Source organism: Marmota monax, unplaced genomic scaffold (assembly GCF_021218885.2).
Source record: "Marmota monax isolate L192 unplaced genomic scaffold, Marmota_monax_Labrador192_F-V1.1 WCK01_AAM20220418_F8-fsc00036, whole genome shotgun sequence".
Classification (NCBI taxonomy): domain Eukaryota; kingdom Metazoa; phylum Chordata; class Mammalia; order Rodentia; family Sciuridae; genus Marmota; species Marmota monax.
The window spans coordinates 10,091,918-10,110,985 of NW_026694491.1; the positions used below are offsets into that span (position 1 = coordinate 10,091,918).

General features: G+C 37.3%; 1 protein-coding gene and 1 pseudogene across 3 annotated transcripts in view; one reads left to right on the forward strand and one right to left on the reverse strand.

Annotated features, from left to right (window-relative positions):
• The window catches only part of Poc1b (POC1 centriolar protein B), an 85,457-nt gene that overhangs the window by 7,326 nt on the left and 59,063 nt on the right, over nt 1-19,068 (forward strand). For all 3 annotated transcript variants that reach the window (XM_046419245.1, XM_046419246.2, XM_046419244.2), the window contains exons 3-4: nt 14,515-14,686; nt 18,742-18,921. In XM_046419245.1, coding sequence (XP_046275201.1) covers nt 14,515-14,686; nt 18,742-18,921 — 352 coding nt within the window. The remainder of the gene's footprint in view (nt 1-14,514; nt 14,687-18,741; nt 18,922-19,068) is intronic.
• Nucleotides 6,027-6,154, reverse strand: LOC124075799 (U4 spliceosomal RNA; annotated as a pseudogene).

Below are 19,068 nucleotides of genomic sequence, written 5' to 3' on the forward strand. Positions count from 1 at the left end.
TAGAGACAGGGTCTTGCTGAGTTACTTAGGGCCTTGCTAAGTTGCCAAGGCTGGCTTTGAACATACAATTCTCCTGCCTGAGCCTCCCAAGCCACTGGAATTATAGGCATGTGCCACTGCACCTCGCTGAATTATATAGTTTACAAGGGTAAATTTGATGGTGTGCAAATTATATTTCAATTTTTAAAAATTCTTCAGGAAAATAAAAAAGATGCTGAGAAGTTTCTTGTGTCCCAAAAGAAATTTTTCTCTTCATGTTTTACTTTATTTATTGTTTTTCTTTTTTTGATTTACATTTTGCTACCAGGGATTGAACCCAGGGGGCACTTAACACCGAACCACATCCCAAGTCCTTTTTATTTTTTATTTTGAGATAGGTTCTCACTAAGTTGCTGAGGGTCTCGCTAGGTTTATGAGGCTGGCTTTGAACTTGTGATCTTTCTGCCTCAGTCTCCCAAGTCACTGGGATTATAGGCATGTGCCACCATGCGTGACTAGCATGTTTAGAACAGCCAGTGGGCTTTATTATTAATAATACTTGAATCAGTTTGTAGTTTTCAGAATTAAGAAAGTTTGATATGTGTGTGTACTCTTCAGCTTAGTTTTAAGTGGAGCATGGAATCAATTTATTGGAGTTTTTCCTAAAATTTCTCAGAAACTTCAGTCAAAATGTTTGGACAGGAGAGAGAATATTATAAAAGGTGAAGTGAGTTCCTGAATTGTGTAGTTGTTCATGACATAATGAAAGAATAGAGAAGTCTTTCTGATTTGCTAATAATTGGGTGCACTTTTTTCCCTTGGTACCAAGCCCTCACCGAGAGATTAAGCACTGCAAGCTGGTGATGTCCTCCTCAGCTGTCTGGTCACTATTCTTGCTCATTTATTCACATTTATCTTATCCTTTTCAAAAGAGGTGAAGGTTTTTTTTCTTCTCTATTTAGTTCTCCTTTACTAAGTTACTGCTACTGGGTACCAGACACTATTCTCTACTCTGGGTATACATACAGAGGTGAACAAAACAGATGTGCTTCCTAAAATGATATGTAGAGTTCATGGTCCAGTCATGCAGGCAAATATTAGCAAACAAATCTGTAAATCCATGTATTAAGTGCAATTTGATGGAACAAAAAAAATCAAACAATCAAATGTTGTGAAGTAAAGAGAAAAAGGATGTATTGAGGAGTTAATACAGTGAAGACATACTTAAATGATTTAGGTCAAGGACTAATTCTCTGCAGAAGTTAGGTTTAACTGAAGGCTTGAAGACTGAAGGAAGAGTAGCATAAGCAAAGACCAAGGGTAGAAAAGAGCTTATCCTAGATCAAGGAAGAAAAAGGATGCCAGAAAGATGCAGAGCCTGATGAAGGAAAAGAGAAATGAATTGCAGAGGCAGCTTGGGCAGGGCCACGGAGGCTGCACTGGGTTAAATGGTGGCCCTCCAAATGATGTATGCATATCCCAATCTCTGGGACCTGTGATGTGAGTTTATTTGGGAAAAATATTTATTTGGTACTTGTAATTAAGGATCTTGATGAGATTATCCTGAATTATGTGGTAGACCCTAAATTCAATGGACAAGTGCTCTTAAAAGAGAACCACAGAGGAGATAAGGGAGGCCAAGTGAAGCCAGCCAGGAGATAGTGATGCAGCCACAGAGCCACCATTGCCTGGATGCACCAGAAGCTGGAAGAGGGAGGGGAATCTACTCTAGGGCTGTTGGAGGGAGTGCCTCTCTGCTAACACCTTCACTTGGGACTTCCAGAGAAAATAAATTTCTGTTGATTTAAACCTCTAAATTTGTTATGGCAGCTATAGGACACTGGGACATATTTGAGAATTTTATTCTGAGGGTTGTGGGAATTGTTGAAGTGTTTTAAGTAAGGGAATGACAGGATCTCATTTAGACCTCAGAAAGGGCACCCTGGCTACTATGTAGAGACTGAACTATTAGTAGAGAAATCTTCTAGGAACTTTATAGTAATACCAACAAGAGATAACAGTGATTCATACTAGCTTGGTGGCCCTCAAACTAGAATAGTTGTCTTGGGGCAAGAGAGAAATTTGGGGGTTCTAAGCATTGTTGTAGTTTAGATATGAGGTGTCCCTCAAAAACTCATGTGAGACAATTCAAGAAAGATTAGAGGTGAAATGATTGTGTTACAAGAGTATTAAACTAATCAGTGCATTAATCCCCTCATAGGGATTACCTGGGTGGTAACTGTAGGCTGGTAGGGTGTGACTAGAAGAGGGAGGTTACTGAGGGTATACCTGTGGGGTATATATTTTGTCCCTGGTGAGTGAAACTCTCTCTGCTTCCAGATTGTCACATCCTGAACTACTTCCCCCCACCAGGCACTTCTGTCATGATGTTCTGCTTCACCTTAGGCCTTAGAGCAATGAAGCATGCAGTGTATGAACCTCTAAAATTGAGGTTCTCCTCTAAAATTGTTCTTTCAGGTCTTTTGATCATAGTGGTAAAAAAAAAAACTGACTAAAACAAGCATATAGATGGTATTTAAAGTCATGGGAAGGGATGAGATCACTCAAGAAAAAAATAGAACATTAACAGCAAATGGCCCATGTCTAAGTCCTAAATAGATACAACCTTCAGATCAGAAAAGGAGATAGCAAGAGAATCTAAAAAAATAATCAGATAGGAGGGAAAGACATTTCACAGGATCTTTGAAAGTCAAAGTCTAGAGTGGGGTAGAAATGCTGAAGAAATAGAAAAGGTATTAGTTATTAGAGAGTGGGGCAGGAAATTTATAGAGAATTGCACACACTTTGCCTTGTAGAAGATCTTTGCGAAATGAGTGATTGTGAGTTTACAGTGTTTCCAATCTGTCAAATGAGAAGTGTTCAGCAAATTCTTATTGGAACAGTCTGTCTCAGAAAAAGTAGAGTGATTAGGATTTTGCCAGGGGAATTTGAAGAAGAGAGAATCGAGGGACTGAAGGTATGTGTAAGAGATGGGCTGTAAAGTGAATAGTGAGATGAATGAAGTTGGTGAGAAGGGAGCCTTGAAGGAGAATACAGGTCTTTGGATTGGAATTCTAGGTAATATAGAAGCTATGGAAAAGGAAAGCAAGTTGTAATTGGGAGTTTTGATTAGTAATTTGCAAAGTGTTCAGGTGCTGCTGGTGACAAGGTAAGGTTGCTGAGTAGGCATGAAATAAAAGTCTCTGGAGAGATAATGTTTCTCTGTTCCAACTGTTCACCACCCCACCTTTTGCTCCTTGTCCTTCATGCCTCCCCCTAAAATACCCCTGATCACTGTAGCTACATTAAGTATTCCACTCCCACACAAAATTCTCATTATGACTTCCTGCTTTATCTTCCAGTTCCCTTGATACAATTTAAAAATTTAAATTGAATACTTCAAAGTAACTAAAAAAGAGGACTTTTAATGTTCCTAACACAAAGAAATAATATATCTGAGTTGATAGATATGCCAATGACCCTGATCTGATCATTGCACATTGTATACATGTCTGCAAGTATTTATAATTATATGTGTCAATTTTAAAAGTATATTTTGAAAAAATAAAATAAAATTATATATTTATAATTTATATTTATATATTTCCCTACTTATATATGATCTATTTGCCTGGTTCTCCACTTGAATCTTAGCTCCTCATTTGGAGATTTGATACTGAGCATTATGCCCTTCCCCCACATGTCAAAAAAGTCAGATATCTGTTGAAAGAACTAATAATGCTAGCAGATGGAACAGAGAGAAAGACTGTGAACTGAAGTAGGTGAAATGTGGAAGAGAAAATTATTGTTGCTTGAGAGAGGTTCAGGAAACTTGATGTCCCCAAGCAGAGTCAGAGTCAAGATGTGAATAGCTAAGAAAGAGGAGGAACTTTCAGAGAGGAATATGTTGGCTATAAGGGAGATCATCCACGTGGGGTTCCTCTGGAGCAGTGGTAGCTTTGGGGAAGAACAGAAAACATGCTAAGGGAATATGGGAGTGCAAGTTTGCACAATGATTATGACCACAGAGACAGAAAACTCAAACTTCTGTCCATAATTGGGGGAAATGGAGTGTGGAACATGGTGACCCTTGCCTCTCCTTGGCCTCTTGGAAAGTGTGGGATCTTGGGTTTCATAGGCTGGGGAGGGACATGATGAAAAGGAAGAAATGGGAGAAACAACTGTTTATGGAGATATGGTCATCACTTTTTATGGATGCGGAAATTGAAAATTTAGTAATTTGCCCAAAATTATATAGAATAACAAGTAGAGGTGGGTTATGTGTGGTTCAGAGTCTGATTCTAGAGTCATACTCTTCTCTTTCCCAGAGAGCCACATTCAAGTTTAAACAAACATTAAAAGATTTTCACATGGTTTGCAGAATCTGAGCTGGACTTTGAAAGTTTCCATTTAAAATATATAATTTTAATATTGACTTTGTCACTTTTTCCCCTTTTCTCCTTCAAGTTTCATCATCATTGACTCAATCTCTGCTTTACCATGTGGGATGTTTGTAGAAAGAATGATGGTAAAGAACAAGTCAGTCTCTCCTTTTTTTCACTTAATAGCAGCAGAGTCAGATTTGGGATTTTAAAAGTTATTTTCCCTACTGTGAAACCATACTGAAAGTTTCCTGAAATTCTCTTTCTTTATGGTTCTTGAAGGTAGCCTATCTGTGTAATAGCTTTGTTGAGCTTCTGTTTTAGCTTTAATAATTACATTCAGGTGCTAAAGAAAATCACACAGTGAGAAGCAATCTCAAAGTATTTCAGTCAGATGTTGTGCTTCTATGACCAAAAGACCTGGCAAGAACAATCAGAAGAAAAGTTTATTTGGGGGCTCACAGTTTCAGAGGTCTCAGTCCATAAGTGACTGGCTCCATTCCTCAGGATTTGAGGTGGAGCTGAACATCAAGGCAGAAGGATGTGGTGGAGGGAAGCAGCTCACATGATGATCAGTAAGCAGAAAAAGACTCCACTCACCAGGTACCAAATGTAAACTCCAAAGATTCACCCCCAATGCCATACCCTACCTGCCTTCAGTTACCACTCATTTCACTTTCAAGCCTTCTTACACTGTTTCACACAAGAGCTTTTAGGGGCTACAGCACATCCAAACCATAACACAGAGTGCAGTATTTCTCATATTTCGATGTGCATCAGAAGTAAGAAACTTGTCAAAAATTTATATTCCTGGTTTTCACTTTGAAGAATGTCTGACTTTCCTAGAAATGCACATTGTTAACAAGGTCCTCAGTAATTCTAGTTAAGATAATCCATAAATCCTCTGTACTTTGAGAAGTATTGGCTTCTTGGGTGAAAGCCCAGGCTTTGGAGTCTGATAGGAGTGGGTTGAAAGTTGAGCTCTACCACTCTCCATCTAAAGATACTTAACCTCACTAAGATCCTTTCTTTATCTATAAATAGGAATAATGATATTTACCTGCCTTGTTGTGAGGATTAAATAAAAGAATGCACATGAAGTATTTAAAAGTACCAGGCCTATAATAATAACTCAGTGAAGTTCTGTATTCGAGTCTGCAAAGACATGTGGAACTTGAATAAATTAAATTCATTTTCTCTAGATTGTCATTACTAAAGATTATTTTTAGAGTGCCCGCGGTTTCCTTTAATCCTACTTAACACTAGCAAGCTAATTATAAAGTATTAGCTAGAAAGAAAACATGCATTTTATTTCCTCATTCAGGGTACATTAATTATAAATTAATGTCACCACTAAATTGTTATACAGTACATGGATAGCACAAACTAATTCTGACAGTATTAGAGTGTTAAAGTTTATCTAGTTCAGATTGGAGTATTGTCATTTTATTGTGCAACCCTCTTTCTTAGTTCTATCTTGGTTTATAAAGGTGTTTGCCTGGGGATTACATTTTATTTTTCTTAAAGTGTTTATAGAGATCTCCTTTCCACTAATTTCCTTAGAATTCCTCATGTATTTGTCCCTGCAAAAGGCAGTCCAGCATCTCTTTTGTGACCCAAAGACCAGCAGGAAGCTGGAAATGCACCAGAAAGTATACGCCTCTAAACTAGAAAGCTGAGTTTAATTCCAGTAGTGGATTTTATAGTAGGATGTAATGGGAAAAGTTTTCAATTAGCAATAGTCATGCCTGGGATAAACCTCATTGGCTACGATACTGCCACTGCACAAAGCTTATAGTAGCACGTAATGGAAAAATAAAACATATAAGAAGACTTCTGATATCCTAGAAACACCCAAGGATTTCTCTCATATTTCTCTCATATTTCGATGTGCATCAGAAGTAAGAAGTTATGTGTGGTTCAGAGTCTGATTCTAGAGTCTGACGGTAGTGGAATTATCAGGATTCTATTGAATGAAAAGGCCTGAGAAGGAATATAATTCAAATTTGTGAAGTTACGTAAAGTACTTCATTATGGACATGAACCTTTTCAGCAAATTCTAATGTATATGCTCTTGGACTCAGCCCCAGCAATAATTCTTCTAGGAACTTGTCATAATGATATATTTATACATTGGAAATCACACTTGCACATTGCAGCATCATTTGTAAAAAGCTCAAGATTGCAAACAACCTAAGTACGGCGAACTGGTTAAATAATTTAAGGCATAGCTATACCTAGAACACTATACAGCTATTAGGAGGAGTGAGTCAGATTTATGCCTCCAGCCATGGCAGTAATTGGTATATGAAACAACTGTAAAACTAGGCAAAATACATGAGACAGCTGTTTTCAGGCACTGAGCTTCAGAAAGTACAAAATGATGATCCTTGCAAGAAGACGAACATACCAGGTGAGTCTCTGGATCACCTTGACTTTTTTTTAGAGGGACACTTTTCCAGCAACACAGTAGAGAAAATAAAACTGAAGCAGTGACAGCCTAGCTGAGCTGAGGAGGCAGACTTCAGAGTTCTAGGACAACTGATGAGGCTGAAAATTGTGTGGCAGGATTCCTGAGAACCAGCCACAGAAGTATGTATGTGAGCGCACACATGTATGCCCATGTGTGTAGGGAAGGAAGCCTTCACAGTCTTCAAATCACTCATCATCCCAGATGCTCTTAAAGGACCTACTACCTCTTTAACTCTCTCATGTTAGGCACCAAACCACAGCATGAGTTTTGGTAGGTACAAATCACTTAGTAGTAAAATGGTGTTATGTTTCTAGTTTCATTGAAAATTGTTATTAAAAAATACACATATGTAAAAGTACTTATATAGGGAGAAAATGATAAAGAAAATGGACAAAATGTAAAACATGGCAAAATCTAGGTAGGAATTGTGTGGAAGTTTTTTGTACTACCTTGTAATTTTTATTATGTATGCTTGAAATTATCAAAATTATCAAAATAAAAAATTTACCAAAAATAGAGGAAGAACAGAATAAGGGAGTTGATCTCCAAAATATAAGTGGCACTAAGCAGGCAGAGGGAGGGGAGAATTGAAAGGCTAAATACAAAAGAGCAAGTACAGTTTACTGTCATTTGTGTAAAAAGTACATAAGAATGGACACACCCATTCTTATAAGCTCAGAGAGATTCCCAAGGAAATGGTAATGCCAAAATGGTAATGTGGGTTGCCTCTCAGGTGATGACCGTGGAGTGGAAAGGGGTTTTATTAAGTACGCTTTTGTAATACTGGAGTTCTGTATCAGGTGCATGTTTTACCATTTGAAAAGACAAATTATTTAACAAAACTCACAGAAACTGAAGGCAGTACTATTTCTTTTTTAGAAAATAGTACTCCAGACAGAGCAAACTTCTAAGTAATTGCAGTTGGTTTCATTTAAATCAAGGAATGAGAGAGCTAGGGTTAACTAAATTTATTGCTATTCAAGATAACACAAAGCCACTAGGCTTTGGGGACAGCATGAATAGAATCATGGTTCTCATTAGTATGTTCTGTGTTGTCACTTCCAGCACCAAAGCAGTAGACCAGGAGAGCATGTGCTTTGTTCTTTCAGATGTCCTAATAAGGATTTCTTGAAATAATGCACTATTGTTTCAAGAATGTATAAGCATATACAAAGAAAATATAAAGTTTTTTTTTTGTTTAGATTGGTAGGTTTTCTTGCTAATCTTTTTCTTAACTTCCTTCTTTTGACATTTTATCTCAAAATAGACCAGTTGGGTGATGAATGCTACAAGCTTTGACATTTTAAGTTATGTGGTAATGTTTATATAGGGTGTGGTTCCATGGAAACATGAAAGGAAATGCCACGTTGACACGGTACACCATTGACATAAGAAATCAAATACCTTTTATCATAATGGTATTGAGTTTGGTAGGGTAATTCTTTTATAAGAGAGAAGGTTAAGGAACTAAGTAGGAAAATTCAGCATTGGTCCTTCATAATTTTTAGTTAGAATGCTTCATGGAGTTCTTATATATTAGTAGTCTTTTTTTTTTTTTCCCCTTCAGTGTTCCTGTAATTTAGAAGAAAATATAGTGTTCCCTGGGCTACACTTTTGTAACTGGGACATTTTTGTTTCAGGTGTATCATATTTAGTAGGTCTCTGAAATGCCACCTTACCTAAGTCTAATTCTATAGTTTGTCCTTTTAATTACCATACTGTACAGTCAAAACCTCTCTCTGAGCTCCAGGTGGGTATATCCATCTTCCTACTTGATGTTTCTACTTGTATGTCTGGTTGACATCTCAAACTCACTATGTCTAAAACTCTTGATTTTTACACCATCCCGCTTCATTCCAGACCCCTTTCTCTTCTGGCCCTTCCTATTTCATTAAATGGCTTTAGGATTTTTCTGGGTGTTCCTTCCAAAAGCCTGGCACTTTTGCTGCTTCTCTTTTTCTCTCCCTCACTACTAATTTGATAACAAGCCCCTAGACTCTACTTCTACAATGTGCCTTGCTTTTAACTACCTCTCCCATTTCTATGTCCTCAAACTTAGTTTGGACTCTATTATGATTTGGATATGTAGTGTCCCCCAAAAGCTCTTTTGTTACTGCAGTAATGTTTGGAGATGAAATGATTGGATTGTGAGAGCTGTAACCTGATCAGTATGTTCTAGTTCAAATGGACTACCTGGGTGCTAACTGTAGGCAGGTGGGGTGTGGCTGGAGGAGGTGGGTCAGGGGGGAGGAGGGGGGGCATGCCTTGGAAGGGTGCGTCTTCTCTGCAGCCGCCTCTCTTTTCTCTCTCTGCTTCCTGAACAGAACAGCTTCCCTCCACCATGCCCTTCCACTGTGATGTTCTGCCTTACCTTGGGCCCAGAGCAATGAAGTCAGCTCCCTATGGACTAAATCTCTGAAACTGTGAGCCAAAATAAACTTTTCTTCCTATAAGTAGTTCTCGTCAGGTATTTCTTACAGTCAGAGTAACACAAACCTAATTAACACAGATTGCTACCTTACACTGACTAGATTATTGTAAAACCTCTGAAATGATTTCCTCCTTCAGTTCTGTCTCCCTATTCTCACTATATTCTCCACATAATAGCTAGAGTGATCATTTTTATATCTTTTCTAACTCTTTTTTTGAAAAATAAATATGTGCCCAAAACTTGCACAAATCATAAGTATATAGCTGGATAAATTTTCACAGTGTGACATGCCCATTTAACAATACCTGAAACAAGAAAATAGCATTACCAATATTGCCATGCATTAGCTTTGTGTTACTATGATAAGCAACTTTTAAGGAGGATAAATTTATTTTGGCTCATAAGCTTCAGAGGTTTTCGTCCATGGTTGGTTGACCCTGTCACTTTCAGACTTGTGGTGAGGCAGCATTTCATGGTGGGAACTGCTCACCTTGTGGCTGCTGGGAAGCAAAGAGAGACAGGAAGGGGTTGAGGTCCTAATATCTCCTCAAGGTCATATCCAGATAACCTAACTTTCTTCTCCTAGGCTCCACATCTTAAAAGTCCCACCACTGCACTATAGTACCACAGGCTGGTGCCCAAGCCTTTAACATGTGGGCCTTTAGGGGACACTTATCCAAACTGCAACATTATAGAAGTCCAAATAATCTCTATATTTACTTCTGACTTCATAGGTTAGTTTTGCTTCTTCTTAAACATCATGCAAATGAAATTTAATCATATGGGAGTTATACAGCATGAGTGTAGGCAGTTTGCTTTGATGGACTAGTTTTGATCTGTTTTGAATAGTGCTGCCACTGATGTTATTGTGCATGCCTTTTGCCAAACATGAATTTCTGCTGCATATGTATCTAGAAATGTAACTGTTGAGTCATATGAGAGTACTGCATCCCCACCAAGGTTTGAGGATCACTTTCTCATTAAACTAGGAATAAAATAGCTACTTTTGATCTTTTTCACTGTGACCATTCTGAGTGAGCATGTAGCAATATATCATTGTGATCTTGTGTTTTATTGATCACCAGTGGAATTGAGCACCTTTTCATATGTTTATTGGCTGTTTGGATAGCCTCTTTTTATGAAGGCCTGTTTTAAGCCCTTTGCCTATTTTTCAATTGGATAATGTACTTTTTTGTAGATTGGTAGATTCTGTCTAACCACACTTTACTATATGTTGGATGAATATATCATCTCTACTCTGTGGCTTTCTTTTTCACTTGGTTAGTAGTTCTTTCAATGAATAGTTTTAGTTATTTTAGTATACTACAAATTGTTATTTTCTTCACTATGATTAGTAATTTTCATGTTCTTCTTAAGCAGTCTTTGCCTAATCTAAGGTCATGAAGATAACTTGTTCTCTTCTAAAATTTATTGTTTTACCTACCACATTTTTTTAAGAGACAGAGAGAGAGAGAGAGAGAGAGAGAGAGAGAGAGAGAGAGAGAGAACTTCAATATTTATTTTTCAGTTTTCGGCAGACAGAACATCTTTGTTTGTATGTGGTGCTGGGGATTGAACCCGGGCTGCACGCATGCCAGCTGAGCGCGCTACCACTTGAGCCACATCCCCAGCCCAACCTACCACATTTTGATCTATAATCTGCCTAGAGCTGATTTTTTGTATATAATATGCAAAGTAAAATTCTGTATGTAATTTTTATTTATAATATAAAGTCAAGATTCATTTTCTTCTTAAAATCTAGTTTACCCCACATGATTTTTTGAAAAGACTCTCTCTTCCTAATAGCAGAATGAAAATATTTTCAAACCGTATCATACAATGGTTTCCCATTGCACTTAGAATAAAATAATTCACTTTCTCATTAAACTTAGAATAAAATAGCTACTTCCCTCCCACTATTCTCTCCCCTTCCTTTCCACCATGGTACTCTGGCCTCCTTACCATTCCTCATTCTCCCAAGTTCATTATTGTCTTCAGTTTTCCACATGGGATCATTCTTCATTTCACTCAGCTCTTGACAGAGATGTACTTTCCTTAGAAAGGACCACTTAAATCACCTCATCCACTATTCAAGACTAAATAATATATAAAAGTCCTCTGTATGTGTATGATATTAGCGATGTCTCCCATACTATATTGCGATTCTTTGCTTGTGTATATCTTGTTGCTGCATGATGCTTAAAACTCAGTAGGGTACTAAGCATGACACATATGATAACTCATTGTTTCCCTGTTTTGTCTACATTAGTCCCAGATAATTTAGACCCTGGTTTGAATATTTTATAATTTGGCTGAGCTATAATGGAACATCAACTTTTTGTGTTTTTTTTTTTTAAAAGGTTGCTAAGTGGCATTGTAGTTTAAAATTTATAAATTCATGTTAACTGTTTACATGGAAATAAGTTTAAGCTAAGTCCATGTGAATTTTACATGTTGGCTAACAAACTTATAGGGCTTTAGTAGCCTTATAAAGCCAGGCCCTGTTTCTCCTCTAATAGTGATGCTAATTGTATTTCAAGTTTACAAAGTTATATCCTTTCTCAGCATTCTATAGACTTAGTGATTCTCATTGTCTGATTCCTATTATTGGGACTTTTGGGGGATTATATGCATATCATATATAGATCTGTCTTTCATTTGTTTATTTGCTCATTCCTTGCCTAAGGCATTTATTTTCACCATTGATCACATTCATTTTCCTTCTCATAAGAGCTTTTTAATTTTTTTAATACGTGTGTGTTTGTGTAGTTCAGAAACAAACCAATGCAGAATATATACATCATGTATTTTTAAAAATTTGTTCTAATTGGTTATACGTGACAGTAGAATGCATTTTGATACATCATACATAAATGGAGTTTAACTTCTCATTCTTCTGGCTGTACATGATGTAGAATGACACAGGTCATGTAATCATATATGCACATAGGGTAATAATGTCCTATTCATTCTACTATCATTCCTATCCCTATATCCCCTCCCTCTGTCTAGCCCAAAGTATCTAAAATTCTTCCCTAGCCTCCCCCCTCCCTTATTGTGAATTAGCATCTGCATATCAGTGAAAACATTTGGCCTTTGGTTCTTTGGGATTGGCTTATTGCGCTTAGCATGATATTCTCCAGTTCCTACCATTTACCAGCAACTGCCATAATTTCATTCTTCCTTAAGGCTTAGTAATATTCCATTGTGTATATATACCATAATTTCTTTATCTATTCATCCGTTGAAGGGCATCTAGGTTGGTTCCACAATTTAGCTGTTGTGAATTGTGTTGCTATAAACATTGATGTTGCTGTGTCACTATAGTATGCTGATTTTAAGTCCTTTGGTTATAAACCAAGGAGTGAAATAGCAGGGTCAAATGGTGGTTCCATTCCAAGTTTTCTGAGGAATCTCCATATTGCTTTTCTTAGTGGTTGCACCAATTTGATGTCCCACCAGCAATGTATGAGTGTACTGTTTTCCCCACATTCTCACCAACATTTATTATTGCTTATGTTCTTGATAATTGCCCTTCTGACTGGAGCAAGATGGAATCTCAGTGTAGTTTTTTTTTTTTTAATTCCCATTTATTTATTTAAAACTTATACATTTATTAAAATGTTACATGTTCCATGCCCATCCTATGCTACTCAAGGGGATTAAACATATTACTTGCCAACATGAATAATAATAATAATAATAGTAATAATAATAAAAACCTGTACAAATGGAGAATCAAATCTAAATGGAATTCAGAACATCAAAAGAACACACCCAACTAAGAGCAGGAAGACATAGAACTTGATAAATTCTATGTTGAACAATTATGCTAAATGAGTGTTTTTTCTCTAGAAGATAAGGATTGGGCTAGAATTCAAGATTACTGCATTTTAAATCAAAATTTCAACTTGTTAGGGAAATTCATGGTTATAATTAGAGTATTAGCTTGATTTTGAAACATTTCAGTCTGGCCTGATTCAGAACTTTATTTTTTTCTTTTTTTTTTTATTCTATTTTTTTTATTAGTTTCACATGATAGTACAATGATCTTGACAATTCATATATTTGAATCAAATGGGGTATAATTTCTTATTTTTCTGATTGTACAGGTTGCAGAATCACATTGGTCATACAGTCACCCATATACATACAGCAATAATAATGTCTATTTTATTCTGCTGCCCTTCCTATCCCCCCTTCCCCTCCCCTCCCCTCCCATCACATCTCTCTACCCAATCTAATCAGTGTAGTTTTGATTTGCATTTCTCTAATTGCTAGAGATATTGAACATTTTTTCATATATTTGTTGATCAATTGTATTTCTTCTTCTGAATTTATTAAGAGCTAATATCTGACACCTGATTCTTTATTAAATATGAAATGTCATAAAATTTCAGAGTAAAGAAGACTTTTAACATCACCTTGTCCAGATATAAAAGCTTTCTGGATTGATTGACAGAAATAGGATACAGTTGGTAGATTAAAGTATTGCATCTATGATTAATTTTTTAAACTGACAGTTGTTCTATGGGTAGGCAAGAATAGGTCCTTATTCTTAGGACAACACAAAACCATTGAGGAATCAAGGTGTCATTATTTGCATAACTTACTCCCAAATAGTTCATGAAAAAATTTATATGGGTTTTTTTGTCTGTGTGTGCATGTAAGTGTTCATGTACAAGGAGAAAGGGAAAAAGTATAAGCCAAATGGGGTAAAATTTAACAGAAGTATTTAGATAAAGGGCTTTTTTTTATGTTACTTGCTATTCTTGTAAACTGTGTGTGACATTATTTCCAAATAATTAGTTTTTTAAATTATCTCATCTCGCCCTCTCAGAAACAAAACAAAACAAACAAACAACAACAAAAACCATATGCAGCCCTCATCAGGAAGATCAGGTAGCTTCCCAGTTACTCAGAGGGTAAGAGACAGAGCTGACCCTCAGTATTGAGCACTCTGTTCTGTTGTGCTGTCTTCCTCTAGTAAATAGTTTCTAAGCTCTTATTTAATCCTGGGCAGAGTTATTCTGTTGTGTGGTAACACAGGACACAGCCAGTTTTGCATAATCATGATGTAGCTTTGAGTATCTTTAAAAAATAATTTTGCTGTTACCTGTTCAGCTCTGCAGCCTGCCGCCCCACTGTTACCAGGACACCTTGTTATTAGATGTGCCTCCCATTGTAATGAGACCTGCCTATGTTTGCATTTTAACAAACAGTGGTTTTGTTCTTCTGTTTCTTGATAGTTACTGCTTCTTGGGATACGTTTCTCATGCTATGGAATTTGAAGCCGCAAGCTAGAGCTTTCAGATATGTGGGTCATAAAGATGTTGTAACCAGTGTGCAGTTTTCTCCCCTTGGAAACCTACTCGCATCTGCCTCAAGGGACAGAACCGTGAGACTTTGGATTCCTGATAAGTAAGAGAAACAAATGCTTGATATACTTTGGATTTAGGAATGTGAAAGAAGGCTGGAACCTGGCTGCTCCCAGTGCACTCTTTGGGAAGGCCTCCACTCCCAGCTACTTGCACTGAATCTGGTCACATACCAGGTGTGCTGCCCTGGTTGCAAAGTCAAACTATTTCATACAAGTTTTTCCTCTTTAGTTCATGTCTTCTTTTTGAAAATTGTTTCTAATATGGAAATATGCATAATATGTTTCAAGTGTTTTGCGGGGGGTGGTGGTTGTTAGCAATCTCTTTGTAACTCTGATGTAAGTTTTCGATTATCTCCCCAGAAAGCTACACATTAGCGTATGTCAGAAGTTCATGTTTTTTGAACTTCCTAACGCCCATTCATGAACCCTTCAGGGGCTCTTGAATCTCTGTGCCAGGACTATTCTTTAATCAGTATCATTTATTTTGGGGCTCCAGAATTTTTTAATTAAAAAACATTTCTAACAAAAGTGTCAATTGTGTTTGCTAAGGTCATATCCTGTTATGCCGAATCTCTCTGTAAGAAACTTTTCAAGCCATAGCTGATTGCCCAGTTATTTTAAACAATTATGAAGCCATGATTTTTTTTTAAGTTTCAAATTTTTGAGTTTGAAAATTTTCAAAAATACAGGAAAAAATAAATAGCATAACTTTCCCACTATACTTATCAGCCAGCTTCAACAGTTATTTGCCAAGCTTGTTTCATCTCCCCCCACTTTATTTCTGAAGTATTTTTAGAACAAATCTCACACATCATATCACTTCCCTCCATAAATATGTTAGAGGGTAAGAATTTGAGGACTTTCCTTGACCCTTTTGTGGTAGAATTTGATTTGTAGCATGTGACTGAACAGGCCTAGGTATTACCAAATGAAGGAAAGCTCACAGGGCTTTCCCTTACCAGTGGGCACATTTTTCTGCCACCACCTAAGGGAAACACCATGCTGAGAAATCTGATGGTAGTAAAAACTACCAAAGAGAAGTGACATGATGCAATGATAATGTGGATGATACTGTAGAAGAGGGAGAGACTGGCTTGGAGTCCTAAAGGAGAAGCATGTTCCAAATCCTTAACTTTGGGGATTTAGGACTAGTTTAATTGTTGCTATTTGGTTTTTTTTGTTTTGTTTTGTTTTTGTTTGTTTGTTTGTTTTACTATGTTGGGGATTGAACCCAGGGCCTTATATACGCCTTGCTCTACCACAGAGCTATATCCCTGATGCTTTTTCTTATTCTTCTTTATTTAAATCTCCAGTACAGCATAGCCTCAATTTCCTATTGCTGATTCAAGGAAAACTAAACAAACTGTATATAGATAAATGAGATAAAAGCACACTGAATCATTAGTTTGTAATACCTGATCTAAGTACAGATATTATGTTTGTGAAGATGTCTGGTTGCTCTTTCTAAATGATGTGTTGCAGTAGGGTTAGAGTAATGGTGGATCATGGCAACAAGAAGAAAGCTGATGTATCAGTGATCAGTTGTCTATATCTGCATAACAATCCCTAAAGCCTAGTAGCTTAGTATACTAGAACTACCATTTCTCACAATTTCATTGGTTGTTGGGTGGTTCTTCTGCCCCATTTGGAGTATGTTGAGATTACTCACACAGCTTTGTTAACCTGGAAATAGGGTTAGGTGGGTCTAAGGCCTCCCTCATGGGCCTCAGGCCTTTGGGCTTGGTGCTGCTTTTGGCCTGGGTGCCTTGGGTTCTCCCCCTCCAGTAGGAGGACCTCAAATTTATTATAAATGACAGGTGAGTTTCTAAGAATAAAGGGAGAAGCTGCAGACTTTTCAAGGTAGGCCTGAAGCACACAGTGTCACCTCTGCCCTATTCTCTTGCTCTTAGTAAGTCATAACTCCAGCCCAGATTTACAGGGAGGAAAAACAGCTGTGATCACAGCACTTCTATCTTTGTTTCTCATTTGCCTACTGTTGAGACAAGATGCAGTGGTCAGGTCAGCCTGCAGCATAGAGGAGGGCCTTCAGAAAGAGGCCCTTCAGAAGGACGGCCAGCAGATGGGCTGCTGGAGTAGGAGGAGATTTTGATGGTACTAGCTGGCCATCTCATGACTTCCCATCATTGCAGATGCCAAGTCTTGTCTTTGTTATCCCCAGGATTTATGCTTGAATTCAGGCCAAACTATACTTTCGATTTCTGTTCATGGAAATCTACTTGAGACTTCACTGAACTAGTCTCTGAATGCTCCCTCTTAACTTTTTTTTTTTTTTCAGTTATAGATGGACACAATACCTTTATTTTATTTTATTTATTTTTATGTGGTGCTGAGGATTGAACCCAGGGCCTCACACATGTGAGACAAGCACACTACCACTGAGCCACAACCCCAGCCCTCCCTCCTAATTTTTGTTTATACTGATTTCAGTTACTCCTGATGGATTATCAGATGTTGGGTGATAGAGATTAATAATTAAGTCACCTTTGCCTTCTATAGGGCACTAGACGAGCAGGCCAGGTTAAATCTAAGAACCTTTAAGTATTGATTCTTCCCAGTGGAATTCAACAAAAGTATTGAGTTCTTTTCAATGTCCCACATTGTGCTAGGTGCTGGTCTTAAAGAGATAAATAGATCATCATTTTTGTCCTCAAAAAACCTACTGCTTAGTAAACAGAAACAGGTCGATTTTTTAGAAGTCTCCATATAGTGTAGGTATAATAGTTACAGCAGATGGGGAGCAACTGAACTTGTGCAGCTTGGTCAAGGAGGTCTGGGGACAGGGAACGAGTCTTGCCTGAGAAGGCGGAGGTGTGTTTGAAGCACTGTGACCATTCTGAGTACAAAGTTCAGTGCAATGGTAGGATGCCTTGCCAAAGAGCTCGGTGTTTCATTTTATGATGGAGGAAGCCAGTGACATGTTTAAACAGGGATTTATTTGCTTGGAGTGGCACTTTTAGCAAGGTAATAAGCACAGTATGTAGGTGACTGGAGGAGGATAGAAGATTAGAGGAGAGAGGCCAGTTAAGAGGCTTTTGCAATAATCTAGATGAAGGGTGTTGAGGATATATATGTACCTGAAGGCAAGCAGGGCCAGGATAGAAAGCAGAGGGTATTCAGAGGATATTTAGGAAGTGGTAATTAACAATAATATTTATTGACTTACTGGGTATAGGAGGAAGTGGGGAGTGGCAGGAGTTGAGAGTGACTTCCAGGCCTCTGGCTTGGAGATAGGCGGATGTTGCTCTAATCAGCCAAGGTAGAAAAATACAGGGTGAAGTTCAGACGATGGGACATCAGGGTGAACATTTGAAAATTCGAGACAGATGTATATGTCTGACTAAATTCTGTTGCCCGATCTTTTTCAAACAGTTATGAAAATATTCCCATCATGTATCATTAATACAAATATGATTTTCTTTTTTTATTGGTTGTTCAAAACATACAAAGCTCTTGACATATCATATTTCATACATTAGATTCAAGTGGGTTATGAACTCCCATTTTTAACCCCAAATACAGATTGCAGAATCACTTCAGTTACACATCCACATTTTTGATTTTCTAAAAGGAAAAATTGTTAAGTCCTGGATATAGTGTCATCTGAAGATGGCTTGAGAATTTAGGAACACTGACATAAAGTATTATTTCCCAAACCTATAACTCCAACACTATGTAGCCTGATCCTTTTTAACTATTTTTATGCTTCTTTTCAAATGCCTCAAAATACTTCTTCCATTTATTATCTTTTTGCTTCCCTAGACCAGAAGAAAAAATCTGAAATTTCAGAGTGTTGATGTAGATTTTTGCTGTTATCCTTTTGTTTTGCTCATGCATGTAAGATTGTTCCTACAAGGTAAGCAAGTCCTTAGGTGTATACTGGGACTGCAAGTTGTGTTACCTCATCAATATTAGATAATATTTATGAAGAATACAGCACAACATAATTTTCTCATACTTCTGTTATGTTTTTTACAAGAGTTAATCTGTTATTATATGTTTCAAAGTCTATGCACCGATTAAATATTTATTATAATTAAGTTGAATGAGTTATTAATATTAAATGGTCTCTTTCTAGAAAAGGGAAATCTTCAGAATTTAGAGCTCATACAGCTCCAGTTAGAAGTGTGGACTTTTCATCTGATGGCCAGTTTCTAGTTACAGCTTCTGAAGATAAATCCATCAAAGTATGGAACATGTTCCGCCAGCGCTTCTTATATTCCTTGTACCGACATACACACTGGGTACGCTGTGCCAAGTAAGTACAAAAAGTTTCATATAAGACTTCCACTCCCCACCTTTTTCTGCTGCAGCCCATGTTTGCTTCTTAACCTTGAGAAAGAGGATTGAAGATATATTCATTCAGTCACTCAGCAAATATTTACTGTGTGACAGCTATGTGCTG